This window comes from Oryctolagus cuniculus, chromosome 14, assembly GCF_964237555.1.
Source record: "Oryctolagus cuniculus chromosome 14, mOryCun1.1, whole genome shotgun sequence".
Taxonomy (NCBI): domain Eukaryota; kingdom Metazoa; phylum Chordata; class Mammalia; order Lagomorpha; family Leporidae; genus Oryctolagus; species Oryctolagus cuniculus.
Window position 1 is genome coordinate 73,635,820 of NC_091445.1, and position 20,871 is coordinate 73,656,690.

Sequence of the window (20,871 nt, forward strand, 5' to 3'; positions counted from 1 at the left end):
TTATTGTACATTTATTATGCACCACTAGATTCATTATGATTAAGTTCTCCCAAAACTAAAAAAAGTATAACTTAAAGTAACTTAGTTGCTGTAGAACAATGCAAAATAGTATGAAACATAAAGGCAGTTTGTTAGGAAGTGGTTCAGTGTTAGTGGGGTACCTCTATTGCCATTGTACCCTATGCCACTTGTGTCTTTCTTCTCTACAGCATTACTTCTGTTCAAGTTTACCTCCTAGTGCAGCCTAGCAAATGGGGTTTATGTCAGTCTGCTCAGGCTGCCACAGAATAATTCCACAGATATTGTGGCTCCAACAATAGCAACTTATTTTCTCACAGTTCTGGAAGCTGGAAAACTAAGATCATGACCCCAGCCTGGTTCCTGATGGGGCCTCTCTTTCTGGCTTGTAGACAGCTACCTTCTTACTTGTGTACCCACGTGAGCTGTTGTCTGTGTGCAAAGAGAGAAAGAGGGAGAGAAACCAACCTGATGTCACTTCTTCTTCTTATGAGGCACAGGTCCTCTTGGATTAGGAACCCTACTCTTATATGACTTCATTTTACTTTAATTAGCTCCCTAAAGGCCCTGTCTCCAAACGCAATCACATTGAGGGTTAGGGTTTCCCCATAGGAATATGAGGGGGACACAAGTCAGTGTATAACTCTATGTAAGTGTTACATAGAGTTTATAAATGAGGGACAGAGAAAGGAAAAGGATGAGGATAAAGGAGAATGTAGAAGGACAAAAAAAAAAAAAAAAAAAAGAGCAAATCTCTCAGATGCACCAGTTCTGCTGGAACTTTCTGGTATGCTCAATATAACACTTACGCTTACTTGTCTGTGGCTGTGCACAGAGCCACACATTATCTACGCACCTTTTGGCCATGTGTATTGCTGCCCCAATGTGGAGGATTTTTTTTTTTTTTTTTTGACAGGCAGAGTGGACAGTGAGAGAGAGAGACAGAGAGAAAGGTCTTCCTTTTTGCCGTTGGTTCACCCTCCAATGGCCGCCGCGGCCAGCGCGCTGCAGCCGGCGCACCGCGCTGATCCGATGGCAGGAGCCAGGAGCCAGGTGCTTTTCCTGGTCTCCCATGGGGTGCAGGGCCCAAGCACCTGGGCCATCCTCCACTGCACTCCCTGGCCACAGCAGAGGGCTGGCCTGGAAGAGGGGCAACCGGGACAGAATTCCGCGCCCCGACCGGGACTAGAACCCGGTGTGCCGGCGCCGCAAGGCGGAGGATTAGCCTAGTGAGCCGCGGCGCCGGCCGAGGATTTTATTATTAATAAAATGGAAGCGATGGATATTGGGAGTTAAAAAGCCATTTTTGTCATATCCAGAAATTGTTCTGTGCATTAAGGGATGACAGTATGATTTCCTATCTTTAGTGTACAGTCCAATAGGGAATAGTTCACAGAAGCCAGGCACAGACTGAACAATATCAATAGGGAAACTGGGGCATTGACTTTGAGATAGACCTTGAATCTGTGTAAGAGTTAACTAGGTTAAGGAATAGAATTTGAGAAAAAGGGAAAATTCTAACAGTAGTTCATGGAAGAATGCTATACAGTGACTCAGTAGACTCAGATATTACAATGTGGCCATACATGATGTGATGATGAAATTGGAAGAGTGGAATGAGTCCCAATTTCAACTGCTATCTAGGGAGTGGGAAAGCATTTATTGGGCTCTGGAGAGCCATTCAAAAATGGGACACTGCTATAACCAGATACATGTTTTAAAATATACACTTCTGATAACAGACATGAAGATAAATTGATGACCTCATAGACATATGTGGTGTGTGTGTGTCTTAATACAAGAAACTTTTCTGAGAAAATTTAGTATTGGATACTATTGACATTGGAAGATGTAGTTTTCATTGTTATTATTGGTCTAGTGCTAATTTCTGTTGCTTTAAATATCCAAGTAATAACTTAGAAGCATAGAGTTGCAAGAATACTGTGAAATGGTGAGAAATGATTGAGGCCAGAGAACTTTCTAAAATAACTCTTCTTGTGGAAAATTGTTCAATGTATGTTCTCATTTATCTACATTAATTTTGCTATATCCTAATGAAACTTACTAATAATTGTAGAAACTCCTTGACATTTTTGTCTTTCATCTTTATATGTTTATGTTTTCATTATATATTCTCAGAACTAGATGTCCAATCCATGTCTAGCATTCTAGGCAACCCCAAATTGAGTGATGACATATTTCTTGTACATCTTTCCTGAGTCTTAATATTTGTGCAGTAGAGATGGCTATGGAAAGTTAGGAAGTGATACTTGATTTGCTTCCCTATTTCTTAGCTAAACTTCTCCCAGATAATGGAAATTAGACTTCCTGAATTATGACTCTCCCTCTTAATGTAATTCTCAGTTCCGTGATGAAAATTGTTCGCAAGTCTGTAGAAATGGTCCATCCAGATAAATAGTACAAAGCTAGGGTATGAAATAAGAAACTAAACTGGATAAGTACTGCCAAAATTCTGTAAGAAGGAACTAGTGAAAATTTTATCTGCCAAGATCTTTTGAAGCTAGTACATTTTGTTTAAGCAAATAGTAAACTTTGCCAACTCATAGTGCTAGTTTCATTTCCAAAATCTTTGGCTTTTTGCTTTGTTTTGTTTTGCTCTTATGTGATGTGCATCAGAATGTCAATGTGAGATGACAACTCCCACAACAAACCACCTTCCGCCAGATTTCTACCAGTTGGTTTTTCATGCTGCCCTCCTCTGAAGTCATCATTTCTCTTCTTTTCTTCACCTTGTCACCCTACACCTTCTGTGGATGCCTCCATTCCTTGCTCTCAATTTATCTAAAAGTCCTGAGCTTGTAGACAATAGGAAATAGAGAAAGATAACAATGACTATTCAAATTCTTTTATTTTGTGCCTCCTTACATCACTAAGAAACTATAATGGCACTGTTCTGATTTCATTGTCAAAATAGTATGAAAATAGGAGGAATTTTTAGTGAAATTTAAGCATATTAGAGAAGTATCATGTCAACACTTCTTCAAATAAGTAAAAGTAATCATGCCAAGAAAGTATTTTATCATGAAATATTTAAAGCAAACAAGAAAATGGTGAGGGATAATGTAATTAATTATTAACTGTTAATATTATTAATTATTGTTATTGATCTACAATTACTGTTAATAATATTAATTATTATTAACTGCCACTACCCAGTTTTTAAAAAGTACATTTTCATGTGATTGTTTCTTGTGAGAAATAAAACTTCATTGATATTTTTGAGAAAGCCTAATACTGAGCATTTCTTATCCTCACTTGAAGTCAGAAGCACCTGGGAAACGATAGCGAATCAGAATGGAGCACAGCTGATAAAGGACACTCCCATACTCCCACTACTGTCCCAGTCTAGGCTGACTTACTCTCCAGCACCGGCACCAGTCGGATACTAGAGGAAAAAGGCAGAGCATCTTCTTTCTGTAGGTAGACTCACTTCTAAGAGAAAATCAGCAGAGAAGACTGGGCCTCTCATAACTTCTCCTTCTAGCTCATCTATCCTAAATGTGGAAGGGGGTCATGTGTAGAAATAGAAGTAGATCAACAGTGTCCCAGTTCCTGGAACTCTCCACATGGAAGGATAAATCAGGAGTGGGAAGCATTCTCTTCTAAAAATTTACAACTAAAGGCATTTTCATTCCCTTTTGGACCCTATTCTCTACTTCAGCCTTCTCTCTTTTCTCTTTATCTTTCTTTTCTTCTTTTAAGATTTATTTTATCTATTTGAAAGGCACAATTAGAGACAGAGACAAAGAGAGAGGAAAAAGAGAGCTTCCACCTGCTGGTTCACTCCCCAAATGGCAGCATTGGCAGGGGCTGGGTATGGCCAAAGCCAGGAGCCTGGGACACCATCCAGGACTCCTAAATCAGTGGAGCCCAAGAACTTGGACCATCTTCCAGTGCTTTCCCCAGCACATTAGCAGGGAGCTGGATTGGAAGTGGAGCAGCCTGGGTAAGAACTGGTGCTCATATGGGATGCAGGCATCACAGGCGACATCTTAACCTGCTGTGTCACAATGCTGACCCCAGTCCAGATAGCCTTGAATTTTAAGATCTTTGTACTTACTTAACAAGTACGTAGTAGCCAGTGTTGTGATTCTAAGTATCAGAAGGCTTCCATTTAAGGAAAATATTGGCTCCTGTTCATGGGAATATTGACTGTCATATTTGCATTACTTCCATTTCCAGATAACTCTAGTAGACTAATGGAAAGAATGTAAAAGATGATGCTATTAGATAGGAATAGCTTTTGGATCCAAGGATGTTGCTGCCCAACTAAGAGCTAAAATATCATCATGTTCTTAGCAACAGAAGTTACAGCTAACACACACACACACACACACACACACACACACACACAGTTCAGAGCTATCTCAAAACAGAAAAAAGAGCATCAAAAAGTTATCACTTTCCTCTGAAAAGAAAACAAGCCTTCTAATGACCCTTGCCTTATGAAGTATTTCAGCATTCCAGGCTACTGAGTTTTTTCTTCATCTCTTATAAACAAACCCCAATGTCCTTTAAAATACTCTCTGATTTATTTTCCAAATGTCTGCAGGTGAATAACAAGTTATATTCCTTTGGCTTACATTATTTCCTCTTAATAATCTGTACAAGTTTGAAGTTCAGCAGAGGTACCAGAAAGCTTATGATTGAAGAGAATGTTCAGTCGTGAATTATATAATGGAAAATTGCTTTAATAAGTAGCTAGGAAGAGAGAGAAAGTATGCAGAATCATTTTAGTTGAAGTAGCAATGTATTATTAAGGGCAGTGTTGAGCCATCCAGAAAAACAGAGTCTATTCACTGAAATAGGAGAATAAATAGTGGCAACTCTTAGTGTCTGTCGGGAATATGAATTTGCTAATTAGAGTAACTGGGTGACTCCAGGATGAGCAATTGTTTTCTTATAGATTTTGGTTTCAGTTGAGGTATACTTCTAGAGTTTTTATAGTATTTATTTGCATTAGCTTCTTGAAGGCTTTAATTTGTTAATGTCAACGAGTGACCACTGGTGTGTTAAACCAGAAAGTATTTTGATAACTGTATTTCATTAAAAAAGGAATGTAATAAATCTGTGAACTTTATCTCCTGCTTCTGAATAATAAGGCAAATAAAAATATGAGATGTCAAGGCAAGATAAATTTAGCATGTCCTTGGAGTCCACAGGAATTTTGTAGGTTAATCATGTCCTTAAAACCTTGCATAAAAATGTAAATATTTTTAAAGTACCAGGCATATTCCTGCTTTGTGGCATGTGATATCTGTTTCAACATGCCACTAATTATTTTCCAATATAATTTATCACAACCTAACTTAACTGATATTTTAAACAGGAAATATCACAAAGTGAGAATTAACTACCTGTTGTATTTTGTTTTATACTGCAATGTGAATGATCTCACGCTTTAAAATTTTTAAACAATTTAAGTAAATGCTTTGAGGTAATGATAGATATTTGAAATATTATGGCTATTCTTTTCCATGTATTTCTTATTACACTTAAGCATGTTTTCGCTTAACATTTGTTCTGAACTCCAAATAATACAATTAGGAGAAGGAGAAAATGGTTCCTCTTGTACTGTTTGGACATAAGGTGACTGGATAGTCTTTTTTTTCTTTCCCATATTTTTGAGATGTCATTGGTTTAATCTCAAGGTGAAGTCTTACCCAGATACCATGTGCTCTCTGTCCATTGATTCCTTAGAAGAAAGAATCTGAAGAATAAGCTGTAACTTTTATAAAGACTCTTTTCAATGAATTCTTAATTTACATGTGAATTCTTTCTGGAGATATATGATCTAGTAACATATTGCCAGTCCTGTAACTTTTGTTAATTTATGCAACAGGTAGTTTTATAGATCAGGAAAGTAAAGTGATATTATATAAATTAAAGAAATAATTTTCAATTTTCTAATTTCCATTAAGGTTATTTAATATGTAGAAAAACAAATGTGAAGAAATAAGTCATTGTACCCAGTGAAGCAATGAAAGTATTTGAAGTAGCACCTGTGTCTCTCCTCACCCACACACTTGAACATATGTATAGCACTCAAAAGTCCACATCCCAGTCATTCAAAAAAAGTAGCATATTACATGGATATAGGAGACTCCACAGGGAGTCTATCAGGACCTGGAACTTGAGATGGGCTGTTGAGTCTATGACTGAAAAGCATTTATTTTACAGTGCATGCTACCTCTTTCTTGGTTACCCTCAGAAGCACCTGCTGCTAATAGTAACAAATCTACCCATAGACTCTCAATGGCTACAGCCTTGTATGTGTCACTGAAAAATTTTATGTAAATTAATAAAATTTACTGAAAAGATTCCACTAACAAAGCTACAGCTGTTATTCAGGTTCTTGTATGTCCAAAAACCTCCTATCTCAGATTTAGGGGTGAAGGCTGGATTCTGCTACCACCCTGCTTTGTTTTGAAGTGTAATCCACTTTTCCATATGCAGCGTCACATGCTATGCAGTCACAGAAACGAATGAGTTCAGCTTTCAGGATGCCAAGGCAGTTGGAGAACAAAAAATCCCATGCTCTTGTTGCCTACACAAGCACACGGGTGTGTTTCCCACAGTGGGATTCAGGACCCCTAAGGTTCTATAGCTTTTTCATCTTGTAAAACACAGAGCCTGAAGATGATGCTGACAGGATGGGAGGGGACTGAGTTATGAGACTGTCCAAGAATCTCAGAGATCAGGAACAGGGCCAGTCTGAGAGAAGCTGGCAGCCCCGGCAATTAATGTGTGGTGGGAGGATATGGGAAAGAGCAGATGTCTGTAGATACTGCAAAGGGAAATAAACACTATGGGAAGGACAAACTTGGAAAAACTTTCAAGGGGGATTTTTAACAAAGGATGTCTGGGAAACACTCTTTTGGTGTTTAGTATTCTGGGTAGCACTTATAAGAGGAGACAAGTTCTTTCAGCCAGAAAGACCTTTATACTAAAATTCTTCATTTCTCTATTTATTTGATACTGTTCCATTGAACAAACTTGTACTAAACACTTCATGTGTGCCAAGAGTTATGCTTCCCTGCCTCCTTTCCACCAGCTATATGCAGATGCATGCATTAACTACTCTACAGTTCCAATACCGTTTATAATAACTGCAGGCCCACTAGACTTCAGCACTGAAGGTCAAAACAACTCACTCACTGCAGCAGCTGGAGTTCAAAAGCAGCTGCCCAGGATGAAACTTGGCAAATGCCTGAATACTGAGGTGTTTATTTGGATTGGCTTTTCTGGACTTGCTGATGAAGGTAGATAGCTTACTGATATATTACATCATTTCTGATGAAAGAACTTTGAACAGTGAGGTTTATTAAGCCAGTTTTTTTCTTTCATAACTGTATAGAAAAGTTCCAATTGTTTGAAGGGGGCACTGACTTGCATATATTATTTTTGACTGCAAATATAGCTTTGCTGTATTTCAGATTATAATGTCATAATCAAATGCTTGTGTTGATTCTATGCGTCCAAAGGTGTATAAATATTTGTCTTACTTTTTTTTTTTTTGACAGGCAGAGTGGACAGTGAGAGAGAGAGAGACAGAGAGAAAGGTCTTCCTTTGCCATTGGTTCACCCTCCAATGTCCGCCATGGCCGGTGCGCTGCGGCCAGCGCATCGCACTGATCTGAAGCCAGGAGCCAGGTGCTTCTCCTGGTCTGCCATGCAGGTGCAGGGCACAAGGACTTGGGCCATCCTCCACTGCACTCCTGGGCCACAGCAGAGAGCTGACCTGGAAGAGGGGCAACTGGGACAGAATCTGGCGCCCCAACCGGGACTAGAACCTGGTGTGCCAGCGCTGCAGGTGGAGGATTAGCCTATTGAGCCGTGGCGCCAGCACTATTTGTCTTACTTTAATTCTGACTTTATTTCCCATATTATTATCCACTGGGGGGCTTTGGCTCCTCCTTTTCAAGATTGTGCTGCTGGAAAAATAGTCATCTCAGATTTCAAACCAGCTAGAATGAAGGAGTACCACTGAGTTTGGGGTGAGATCAGTGATACTAAAATTTTATCGTTTATGGTAACCACATTTACATCAAAATTGATATCTAATTCACTTAGGCTATTACAGGTAATTAAGATAATTATTATTTCATATCCACAGCACTGATATTATAAAAAACATCTTGTATATTTATAAGGTATGAAAGTTGGCTGTCAGTTTTTACTTGGTCTCATCATTAAATTGTTTTCCTTTCAATCCCTTAGTTTGCCTAAAAATTGAATGTATTTTATCTGAATTTCAGGAGAAAAGAAGTGCATTTGGAATGATTAAAAATACCTATTGTATCACATTATTAGTTACATCGAGCATAGCTGACTTAGCAACTCATATCCATTCAAGCAGAGGTCAATGAACTCTTCTCCAGCAGGCTTTGGTGCAACAGGATGTAAGAGGTACCCAGGGGGAACCACAGCCCAAGTTTGGGCAATGTTGGAAGCTCTGCAGTTCTGTACCACAGAGATCACACTGCCTGGGCGTGCTGTCTGATTCTTAGATAGCTCAGGGTCACACTCAGGCTTTATGAGTGTGGCCTGAGTGGATTAGAAAGTCACTGCAGTGTCACCCTGTAATTGGAACAGACTTGCAATACTTGATGGAAATGCAATACTTGATGGAAATTAGGGGGAATAGATGGTCACTGGAGTGAAAGACCACACTTGCTATTGGCTCAGATCCTGGGTGGCATCATAAAGATGTACCATGTCTTGAGGAATTGAGACGAGAATCCCAGGGATTTAACTACAAGGACAGGAGTCATCTGCACTCCTCCTACATGGTGAAATCCTCTACTTAGAAAGCCTAACATCCTCATCATAGATTTTCTTTACTTTTGTCATTGCAGTGGGTTTAGGAACAGGAAGTTTCCATAGAAATGAGTCAAAGAACTCACTACCCCGTCCCCACTGATATGACACATTGGCATCTCTTTCAAGATACAGATAATCAGTAGAATGAGGGCACCATCCTCCTCTGAAAGAAATCTCACCTGTTAGATGGTAAATCAACTCTTTGAATTCCATCTGGGGAAGGAGTTAACCTATCTATTGGTGTGTGTGTACTTGGTATGTCTCACAGCAACTGCTACCTAGGGGGCACATGTGAATGCATTTGAAATATGATAAACTGAAGTGTAGAGTCTAAGTCACTTGCCATGTATTTTTCCAGCTAGGCTGTAAGCTCTGTGAGAGCAGACGCTTTGTCTTTTAATGACTGTATTTCTGATCCCTAGCATATGTCTGATCCAGAGTAGATGAATATATGAATGAGGGAAAGGAACTGGAGATTCAGACCCTGATTCTTATATCTCCAGCAACCACTATCTTTCTTTACCACCAAGGAACTTGCCCAGAAAACCCTTAATTCACTGTCAACAAATAATTTTTAAAGTTTTCAATAAAACATAAATTGATAACTATAAAAAAGAAAAATCTATGCATGAATTTCAAAAAGTTTTTCTATCAAGATAAGCTTATGTTAATTCCACTTTTCCATGAACTCTTTGAGGTACTCTTATGTAAAGCCACATCATTTCTTGTCTACCTAATCGTATGTGTTTAGTTAAGTCCCTCAAGACAGTGGATCTGCTGCTGTGTGGCTGCTTCTCTCTTTATTTCAAAATCCTCCCCAGCCCACAGCCGGTGTAGAAAAGCTTCATGAGTTTGGCCTCTCAGTTGAGGGAATCACGTAGACTAATCAGTGGCCCCTCTCTTAAAACCATCCCCATATCACTGGTTATTAGTCCTTTCCAGTATTAGGCCTAAGACATAAAAACTGAATCAGTATGAAGAGTGATTAACACTTTGGAATTTGGAATCCTATAGAAAGGTGAGCAAATTTCTCTGCCTTCCTGGTCTTCCTTCCCTTGTCTGCAGAACGGTGCTGATCATGGAATTGAATCATAGCATTGTAGGCATTTAAGGGAGATGAAGTAAGAAAGGAGTAACATAGGGAAGGTGCACAGTAGAGCATGGTTGGTTGTAAAAGAAAGCCCCTCTTTTGGGGTACCTGTGAAATCACAATTTACTTTTGACATCTACCTATTGTACATGTTTATTTCCCATCATTTTCAATATTTCAAATTTCTCTTTTTTGCCCCCTTAAGCATCACAGTCTGTTTATTTTTTAGTTTTGTTGTGAATAAATACAATTCTGCTTTATTTTTGTGTATAAGTTCCAAACCAATTTAGTAATAGAAAATGAACATTGAATTAAAAGTTATGAGAAGATGCTTTTTCTGTTGACTGACTCCTTTAAATCCAAAGAACAAGATGTAAACTATTTTTTTAATGTCCTCTCCTGTGCTTCAGGCTCCTTGGTGCCTCAGAAAACATGAAAAGGGCTGATTTACAATTCCTGCGGGCAAATTGCCTGTAGAATTCTAAGGACAGGAATTGGAAAAAAAAAAAAAAGTGTAGCACACACCCCCGGACATTCCACACAACATGTAGAATAAACAAACAGTCCCAAAAAGGAAACCAAAAGCCCTTGTATCATGTTGAGAAGGTACCACAAATGGCCTTGGGAAGAGCCTGGACTGAAGAAAACAAACAAACAAAAAAACCCAAGAGGGGTGAAATTGACCCTGATTAAAGAGAATACCTTCCTCCTCTGGTCTAATGCTTTGAGTTAGTGAGTTGCATGACTTGCATGGACATTATGAGAAAGAAACTCCATGCTATAGACGTGGGCTTCTCAGACCCCAGTGGGAATATGATGTCCCTGAGGATCTTGTAGGGATGCAGACACTGTTTCCGGACATCTGTGTAGGGCCTGAGAGGATTCAGTCTTCACAGGCTCCCAGATGATAAAGCTAGTACTGGTCAATGGAGCATACTTAGTTTTCAGTCACTCTCATCAGTGAAATCATTGGTGGTGTCATTGTAATCTCTATCTGCTGAAGAGCAGTTTTCCGGTGAGGGAGTTTTGGCTTCACAAGACTGTCAGTGTCTGGAGACACTGGTGATGGTTACAACTCATAGACAGCTGCTGGCACCACATGGCTGTGGGTCCTAGATGCTGCTAAAGCACCCTACAAGGCACAAGATAGCTCCTCACAACAAAGAATGCCCTCACCCAAAACATTCATCATGCCAATGTTGAGAAACCCTGCAGTACAAGTAGTATTTTGCTCATTTCTTACATCTAAAATAGCCCACTGAAATTGTCCAAAAAAATCAAGAAAATCTCTGAGGGAAGGCAAGGAACATGTACTGTTCAGTTTGGAGTAGAGAATAAGCAGTGTTTAAAACTGTCTTCAAATATATGAAAGATTATTATGCAAAAGATGGTAACCAGCTGTTTTCCATCACCCTTGAAGAATGAACAGGAAATGTGCATAAAAGGATCTGTGTTACCCATCCATTCTTTCTCTGCTTCTTTCACGGCAGCCAAGCAAATCTTTTCATGATCTTGCAACCATATTTGTCCTGTCCTGTGTCTGATTACTTGCAGAGACCCTCCCAAATCCTGGGCAAGCATTTTCTTCTCCCTGCCAAATCTCGTTTTTCTTTCCCCTTAAATATCCAACTTGAGATTGTCTATCTCCATAAAGTCTTCTTTCGCTAAGATGAAATAGTTACCAGTTCATCTCTAACTACAGCTGGCGCACTTCTTGCTGCAGCATATTATCTTTCAATGGATATGCTATTGTCCACGTGTGTACCAAGAGCTATGCTAGATTTTGACAAGACATAAGAGAGCTAAGTAAGAGGGCCCTTACTCTTAAGAATTGTCCAAGTGGGAGGAAAAATATTCCACACAGATAACCATGCTACAGAAAGTGATTAAAAATCTGTCTCCAGAGTAGGAGTTTGGCACAACAATTAGGACATGGCTTTAGATACCCGTATCCTACAAAGCGTCAGGTTCAAACTGTACCTCTGATTCCTATTTCCTTAATAATGTGCACCTTGGGAGACAGTAGTTGATGGCTCAAGTACTTGGATCCCTGTCACTCATGTGGTAAACTCACACTGAGTCTCAGGCTCCTTCCGCCTGGCCTACTTGTGGCCTAGCCCAACCTGACTCTTGTGGACATTTGAGGAATGAAGCAGTGGATTGAAGATTCTCCCTTTCTCTTTGCCTTTCAAAAACAAAACTAAAAGAGGACATTGATTTTGGACGTTGATTGTAATAGTAAAAAGATTACTTCTTAGTTGGAGGGATCAAGGGGAATGTACAAATAGATGTTTTGTTGAGAATTAATGTTCTTTAATTTGCTACCTGTGTGTCAAATAAGCACTCAGTATTATTAACAAAATATGATTCCAGAACCCCTTCTGGAGATGGTCTCTGTTATTAAGGGTTTCCACTACCTGGACTACAAGGAAATTAAAGATAATTAACTCTTAGTGAATATATATATATATATATATTCAATATATATATATATATATAGAGAGAGAGAGAGACAGAGAGAGAGAGAGAGAACTTTTAGATATACTATCTAATCTAATCTCAGCAGCAAACAGGGAGTTTATCACAAACGACATTATAAGGAGTTCTTGGTATAAGCTTCCACACTCTGCTTGATTAAGGAAAGGAATCAGAGCAAATCTCAGCCTGCATAGGAAGCCTTCTCCGGGTGGAGACAACCAGCTTATGTTTCCTTTGGAAGTTGTCAAAGTAAAGCTTCATCATGACTTTGAGTGGTGATACTTATTTCCTCTGTAGTTGATAGGAAAATAAAGCTGTTTCTATTACACTGGTGATGGTAATTTGCTGGAAGGCTCACAACTGGAAAATGGTGACTGCATTGGGCTAAATGTATGAAGATGAGTTGCTGCAAACTCTTTCCTACAAACCCTGAACTCGTTAGCTCTGGAGATGGTACCAGTAGTAAACAACCACAAAATCTTCACTGCATGTTAATAATTGTGTTCTTTACAACCACGGTGTTGATTTTTAGTCAGTAACATAGTAATACTGAAGACTTTCCTTGAGGTTCTCATTCTTTGAGCTTTGTTGCTCTTTTTTTTTTTTTTTTTTTTTTTTTGCAAGAATACAGCTTTCAGTTGTAACCTCAAGAATGCCTTCCATAATTCAAAACATGATGGCCTCTTAGTTAACTTTTTGTAACTAGTTTTTGTTTTCCCTCTTAAAGTTGTTCTAGGCTTCTGCATGTCATTCAATGTTGATGTGAAAAATTCCATGACTTTCAGCGGCCCAGTGGAAGACATGTTTGGATACACTGTTCAACAATATGAAAATGAAGAAGGAAAATGGTAAGCCAATGGGTTTTTTCATTTAGTTATTTTACAACGCAATGGAAAATATTACTAGCTATAGTTTGTTTTATGAATGAAACTTCAACAGAATGAATCATTTATGCTGAAAAACGCAGTCTAATAATTCAGTCATGGAAACTGACCTAAAGTAAAAAAAGAAAAATTTCTTGGCAACATTAGAGGAAGTGGTTAGTGATGTCTGTTGAAGCCTTGATTGACCTCAAGGAAAGGCCTTAGCCAAAATAGTGATTGTTCAGTAATTATGTTATTTTGGCAAGAGTTTCTTAATTGTTCTCATTCTGCACTTGGTTGAAACTCAGTGGGAAAGAATGGGAGGCAGATGAGCTGGTGCATTGAAAGAGTTAATATTGTTTTCATACAATGGGACTTTACTGATCTACTGGGTCTAGTTAATGCATATCATGAACCGTATTGGATTTCTTTATACTTCTTGAAACCTTTGAGTATTGCTTGAGTTCATTTAGATATGATTTTTAAATATTTAACTTGTTGAATATTACAAAAATAAACATTAGTGATCCTTTGGTTTATATTTAATTTTTTTAGTAAACTTGACTTTAAAAATATTAGACTGTGGGGAATTGTAAGAATTATACTTTGCTTGAGTTTAACAACTTAACCTGAAAAAGTCCATTTTTCTGGTTACTATAATAAGAAAGAATAAAATTATATCTACTTGGAAAATAATAACCTATTGTTCTACAATAATTACTTCTCAGATAAAAAGATGTGACTTTTCTGTACTTCACTTTGTCTTTTACACTTGGTTAATTTGATAATAACTACCAAAGATTATTGAAAGTCATCATTTGAGTTTCATGTATTCTTGGAAAAAGTATTATATGCTAAGTGTTAATTAGAATTTGTAGGAATGCTTCATTCTTCTACTCTCCTCGCAAATATCTTAGATGAGAAATCTAATAACAGATTATGAATGTTTGAATCTTCTCTCCTTCTCTCCCACACTCTCCACCTCTCCACACCTTTCAGTTTTTTAGGTTGAATGGGTAAAATCATCTCTCTAAGATAGCAGATTATTCTCTTAGAAATTAGGCCTCTCACTGTTTGGGATATGGGCATCCCATACTGGAGCACCTGGGTTCAAGTCCCAGCTCCACTTCTGATTCCAGCTTCCTGCTAACGTGTATCCTAAGAAGCAAATGAGCAGGTAATGGCTCAAATACCTCAGTCCCTACTACCCATGTGGGAGACCTGAATTAAGTCCTGGCCTTATCCTGGATGTTTTGGGCAGTTAGGAAGTAAACAGACAGATGGAACATTTCTCTGTTTCTGTCTGTCTCTCTGACTCATTGCCTTTCAAATAAATAAATAAGAAATTAGACCTGCAATTCAGGGAGGTCTGTTTCCTAGACAGTGACATTAATCATACTTCTCTTTGTGCATAAATGATAATACACTGAAATGCAGTATGTATTTCTTCAAAAGCTTAACTTTTATATAAATACATATAAAAGTTAATTGTTAATAATTATAGTTACATAAATTTTAAAGAGAAATATAGCAAATAGCAAACTTTAAAGACTTGTAACACCTACTTATATTAAATACCTTTTTAAAAGTAGTCAATATTGTTAAAATATTTTATGAAATTCTGAGTTTCATTTTCTAATTTAAAAAACCTGCAAGTTTTCTCACCCATCTAGTGCTGCCTCTCTGGAAAGCAATCTTGAGGCCATAAGTCATTAATTTATCCGAATGGAACTTACTGAGTACATAGGGATTCATGATATCTTCTTAGTAGTCTTAGTGCGCCCAGTTGACTTCTTTAGTCTCTGTCTCTTATAATAAGAGCCCATCCTCCAACGAGATTTCCACCTTCTAAATCTCCAGTCATTCTCTTTCAAGGTTCCAGTAAGCAAGCAATGGGAAACTGAGAAATCAAGCCTGAATGAGACCTTAATATCAAGGTGAATTATATTCCTGGAGTTATCCTATCTTTATAGAAGATAAAGTATACATGAGGAAAAGACAGACCAACATTAGGAAAGACACAGAAGAGTATATAAGTTGGGCAGGCGCCGCGGCTCACTAGGCTAATCCTCTGCCTGCGGCACTGGCACACCAGGTTCTAGTCGCGGTTGGGGTGCCGGTTCTGTCCCGGTTGCTCCTCTTGCAGTCCAGCTCTCTGCTGTGGCCCGGGAGGACAGTGGAAGATGGCCCAGGTCCTTGGGCCCTGCACCTACATGGGAGACCAGGAGGAAGCACCTGGCTCCTAGCTTCAGATCAGCGCAACGCTCGGCTGTAGCGGCCACTTCGGGGGTGAACCAATGGAAAAAGGAAGACCTTTCTCTTGTCTCTCTCCCTCTCACTGTCTAAATCTGCCTGTCAAAAAAAAAAAAAAAAAAAGCATATAGGTTGGATATAGGTTGGATGGTAAAATACGGTTGTAAAACCATATTCCTGGGACTGGTGCTGTGGCGTAGTGGGTAAAGCTGCTGCCTGCAGTTCCAGCATCCCATGTAGGCGCCAGTTCAAGTCCCGGCTGCTCCACTTCTGATCCAGCTCTCTGCTATGACCTGGAAAAGTAGTAGAAGATGGCCCAAGTCCTTGGGCCCCTGCACCCACATGGGAAGACCCAGAGGAAGCTCCTGGATCCTGGCTTCAGATCGGCACAACTCTGGCCATTGCAGCCAAATGGGGAATAAACCAGTGGATGGAAGACTTCTCTCTCTCTCTCTCTTTCTCTCCTCTCTCTCTCTCTCTGCCTTTCCTTCTCTCTGTGTGTAATTCTGACTTTCAAATAAATAAATAAATCTTTAAAAAAAGCATATTGCTGGCCGGCGCCGCGGCTCACTAGGCTAATCCTCCACCTGCGGTGCCGGCACACCCGGTCGGGGTGCCGGATTCTGTCCCGGTTGCCCCTCTTCCAGGCCAGCTCTCTGCTGTGGCCAGGGAGTGCAGTGGAGGATGGCCCAAGTGCTTGGGCCCTGCACCCCATGGGAGACCAGGATAAGTACAGCCATTGGAGGGTGAACCAACGGCAAAGGAAGACCTTTCTCTCTGTCTCTCTCTCTCACTGTCCACTCTGCCTGTCAAAAAAAAAAATATTGCTAATGGTATATCTGTGTGAAACTACTCAAACTTTAGGCAGACGTTTCTAAATCCAATATACATTTGTGAAATAACAATAATAAGATACTAACCTTTTTGATATAACAGACCATGCCTTATATCTTGTTTCTTTCATGAAATCTTGCTAGTTGTCTCTCTGAGTATTTCTTGCTGGGTTAGAGTATTTTTAATTTATTCATAGCATGAACATGAGTCAATCAAGCAGCAGGTATTTAAGTGCCTGGCAATCATGCTAAAGTCTATTGGAGATGCAAACATAAGATAAATATAAAAGTTTATAACCTAGTATAGGATTTATGAAAAATAACTAGGAATAAAGAATTGTGCAGAGCAGGGTGGAATATAAGATCAATTCAATTGGAGTTCAAAGGAAATGGCAGTGATTTGTGATTCTGGATTCTTGAGCTGAGTCTTCAGAGATGATGTACCTTTTAATAAAAAAAATAGGAGAAATGTCGCCCCAACCTGGGAAGCAACATGAACAAGGACACAGACCTGAGAGGGAGTGAGTGTTGGGAAGTAAACAGGTCTGATACTGGTCTGTAGAAAGAAGTACAATGGCAGATCGTCAAAGCTCAAGCAAGTCAGTTGGACCCAAGAAGAAGGCAAGGATAAGCCATCATAAACTGTTTTTGATGAAACTTAGTTTGGAAAATTACTTATAGATTGGTTTGGACAAAGGAGGGCCTCAAAACTTAAGTACTATAGGCAAGCAAGAACCACAGACTAGTGCTTAAGGGCTGAGGCAGCAGGCTAGATTAGGAGTTGACTGGAATATAAGAAAGGTGTGTCCAAAATAAATTTAGATGAATCATTAAGTGTGGGTGGAAGTTTGGAAACTGCAAATAAGATGTAGGAGAGGTCAGACATAGTCCATAATTGGGAAATGAGTAGTCACTGACAGAGATAACTCTGTACATGGGCAAAGAAAATCAATTTTATTTGGAGGTTAAAAAATCTGCTTTTAAATAGCTTAAAGTCAGAGTGACATCTAGGTTGTCAAAAACCTCAACCTGGAATTTGGTAAGAAGTTAGTATGTCAGGGGAAAAGCCTGGAGATTTTAGTGTTTGTTGGCAACCCTGCACTCTGCCCCTTCTGTAGCAGAGGGCTTTAAAAATATGCGCTCAATGCTATTTGTTGACTGAATGAGTGTTACCATCAATGAGAAATAAAGTTAAAATAAATAGTTTCTTACCATAATAAAAAATGAAAATGATTGTCTTTGGCAAATGTAACTACTTAGGGCTATAGAAGAAGATGGATCTCAAGTCTCTACAGTCCTTGCTTCATGCTTTTTCTCAAGTACATGGAGATGAATATTTCACCTAGCAGTTAAGACAGCAGCTAGGATCCTTAGGATCCTCACTTTCAATATCAGAGTACACAGATTCTGTTCCTGACTTTGGCACCTGATTCCAGCTTCCTGCTAATGTACACTGAGGGAGGCAGTAGTGACGGCTCAATTAGCTGGGGTCCTGCCACCATGTCAGTGACAGGGATTGCATTCCAGCTTCCAGTCTCAGTGCCTGCAGGTCACTTGAGGGTATTTGGGTAGTGAACCAGCAAGAGAGCTCTCTCTCTCAAAATTTTTAAAAAAGTAAATATATTAACATCTTATTGGTAAGTAGCAGGTATTTTACATATTGATATGTATGTGAGGCTGGCACCGCGGCTCACTAGGCTAATCCTCCGCCTTGCGGCGCCAGCACACCGGGTTCTAGTCCTGGTTGCCCCTCTTCCAGGCCAGCTCTCTTCTGTGGCCAGGGAGTGCAGTGGAGGATGGCCCAAGTGCTTGGGCCCTGCACCCCATGGGAGACCAGGAGAAGCACCTGGCTCCTGGCTTCGGATCAGCACGGTGCGCCGGCCGCGGCGGCCATTGGAGGGTGAACCAACGGCAAAGGAAGACCTTTCTCTCTGTCTCTCTCACTGTCCACTCTGCCTGTCAAAAAAAAAAAAAGATATGTATGTGAGAGTTTGTGAGCATTTGAATGTTTGTGGATGTCAGATAATTTAATTCTATCTTGACATTCCATGTTCACAGTTTTATGGGAAACTTGTAAAAAGCAAAGCAACCAAAAATATGCAGCCAGAATAAAAAGTAAACAAACTACAAAAAGTACCTAGATTTCTGAACCTTTATGGGTGGCATGGTAGCAGCATATTGTTGTAAACAGACTCAGGAACTGGTAATACAAAATAAATTGCAGAAACAGGTTTGGATATTCTATAAGTCAGATAGAATGCAGACTCTGAGATATACACTGTGGAACAATGGACATATTTGAGGGAACATGAATTTTGTTAGTTAGTTTTCTGTAGGGATGAGAACTTTTGTAAATCGTATCATTGCTCATGTCTCAGAAGTTTGTCTGCCTCAGATTTAAACAAACAACAGAAACTCCTGACACGTCTTACATCATGTCTGTAGTATGCCTAATGAAGGGGCACCCTTTGACCCATTAGAAATGCATTGCTTTAATCGTTTTGGACGATTAAAAGTTAACAGGAAAGGTGGCCTCATGTCCCTTTTACCTTTCAGCTGTTTACTGTGAAGTATGTTTTACTTTATTGGTTTAGCTCAGAAATCAGATGTTTTCTCGGTAGTAAAATATGTTATACCTCTGACTAAGATCAGCCGTTGTTCATTATGGGTAGCATGAGCTGGACATCCAAATAATTGCAATGTGGTTCAGAAGAATTCAGAAGGAGAATAATTGGCTTAATAATCTTGCTTTGAAGAGAAGAAATGTAAACAAGCAGTGCACAGTTCTTCCAGTTTCCCACATTTAGGGGTAATCAGAAGCATGGCAAAGTCTCCAAGTGAGAAAATGTGAAATCAAGCTTGGGGCTTTTCATTCTCCATTGGTTCTTTGCTCATTCTTTTGTTGTGCCTGTCATTTTTAAAAAGGTTTATTTTATTTATTTGAAAGGCAGAGTTACAGAGAGAGGTAGAGACAGAGAGGAAGAAGTCTTCCATCTGCTGGTTCACTCTCCAAATGACCACAATGATCAGAGCTGGGCCAGGCTGAAGCCAGAAGCCAGGAGCTTCTTCCAGGTCTCCTACGTGGGTGCAGGTCCCCAGGCACTTGGGCCATCTTCTGCTGTTTTCCAAGGCATGTTAGCGGGGAGCTAGATTGGAAGTGGAGCAGCCAGGACTCAGACCAGCGCCTATGTGGGATGCCAGTGCTGCAGGCTGGGTTTTTGACCCACTGTGCCGCAGCCCCGGCCTCTGTACCTGTCATTTTAATTGCTATTCCAGCAACCCCTCTCTCAGGGGTCCTGTTAACTTTCGTGGGCCTCACTTCCCAGTACAATGGAGGTTTTCAGGGCTATAGATTCTTCCCTACCCAATCCTCAACCCCATGTATATCAAAACACTTTGTCATCCTGCCTCTTCCCTAGAGGATCTTCATAAATGCCAGGTAAGGTACCAGTGGTCTCATGTGATTGATGCCCTGTTTCTAATATGTGTGTCTTTTAAATAATACCTCTTGATATTGGAGGGGAAATCTGATTTTTTAAAAGTTCTGCAAAATTTTCTCATACAGATTTTCATATGTTTATTTTACATTGCTCATAATGCCTTTTGAAGTTGAAAGTTCCTTTTACCAGACTTGACATTTCTTTGGCTCACCTCATTTCCACCTTTCTAACTTTTATGACCAAAAGCATCGTAGCTAATGGTGTTGCTGTATAAGTTTTATTCTTTGAGATGACCGAGCACTCCATTTACTTTTTTAAAAATTGGCTACAAGAAGATGCTTGACATTCTGAAAGTGATCTCGGTTTGGTCTGTGTATTAAACGACAAGAAAAAGTGAGGTAAAAAGGATGTTAATGAAATAACAAATTTTTTAAAGATTTTATTTATTTATTTGAGAGATAGAGTTACAGTGAGAGGGAGAGACAGAGAGAAAGGTCTTCGGTCTGTTGGTTCACTCCCCAAATGGCCACAACGGCTGGAGCTGCACCGTTCCAAAGCCAGGAGCCAGGAGCCAGGAGCTTCCTCCAGGTCTCCCATGTGGGTGCAGGGGCCCAAGGATTTGGACCATTTTCTACTGCTTTCCCAGGCCACAGCAGAGAGCTGGATTAGAAGAGAAGCAGCTGGGACTAGAACCAGCGCCCATATGGGATGCTGGTGCCGCAGGTGGAGGATTAACCCACTGCGCCACAGCACTGGCCCCCAAATAACATAAATTTGAGGCATCTCTCTCCAGGAAACAAATCTTTTAGGGAGGAAAAACATGCATGTGAAACAGAGACCAGATACTCTTCAAATAAATATAATGATAATAATAATAAGATAGCAATGAAATGCAAGAATATCTCGGTTTACTAAATTTTATCATAATTAGAGCTTGTTCCTAGAGAAAAAAAATTTACGTTAATGATGGGTAAGTTTGACAAGTGTTTCCATATTGATCAGCAATAATATCTAAAACATACTGCAGTCCTACTACTCTGCATACAGTTCAT

At 39.6% G+C, this 20,871-nt stretch overlaps 1 protein-coding gene across 1 annotated transcript in view; it reads left to right on the forward strand.

Annotated features, from left to right (window-relative positions):
• The window catches only part of ITGA1 (integrin subunit alpha 1), a 176,202-nt gene that overhangs the window by 42,743 nt on the left and 112,588 nt on the right, over nt 1–20,871 (forward strand). The window contains exon 2 of the mRNA XM_008262192.4: nt 13,158–13,278. Coding sequence (XP_008260414.2) covers nt 13,158–13,278 — 121 coding nt within the window. The remainder of the gene's footprint in view (nt 1–13,157; nt 13,279–20,871) is intronic.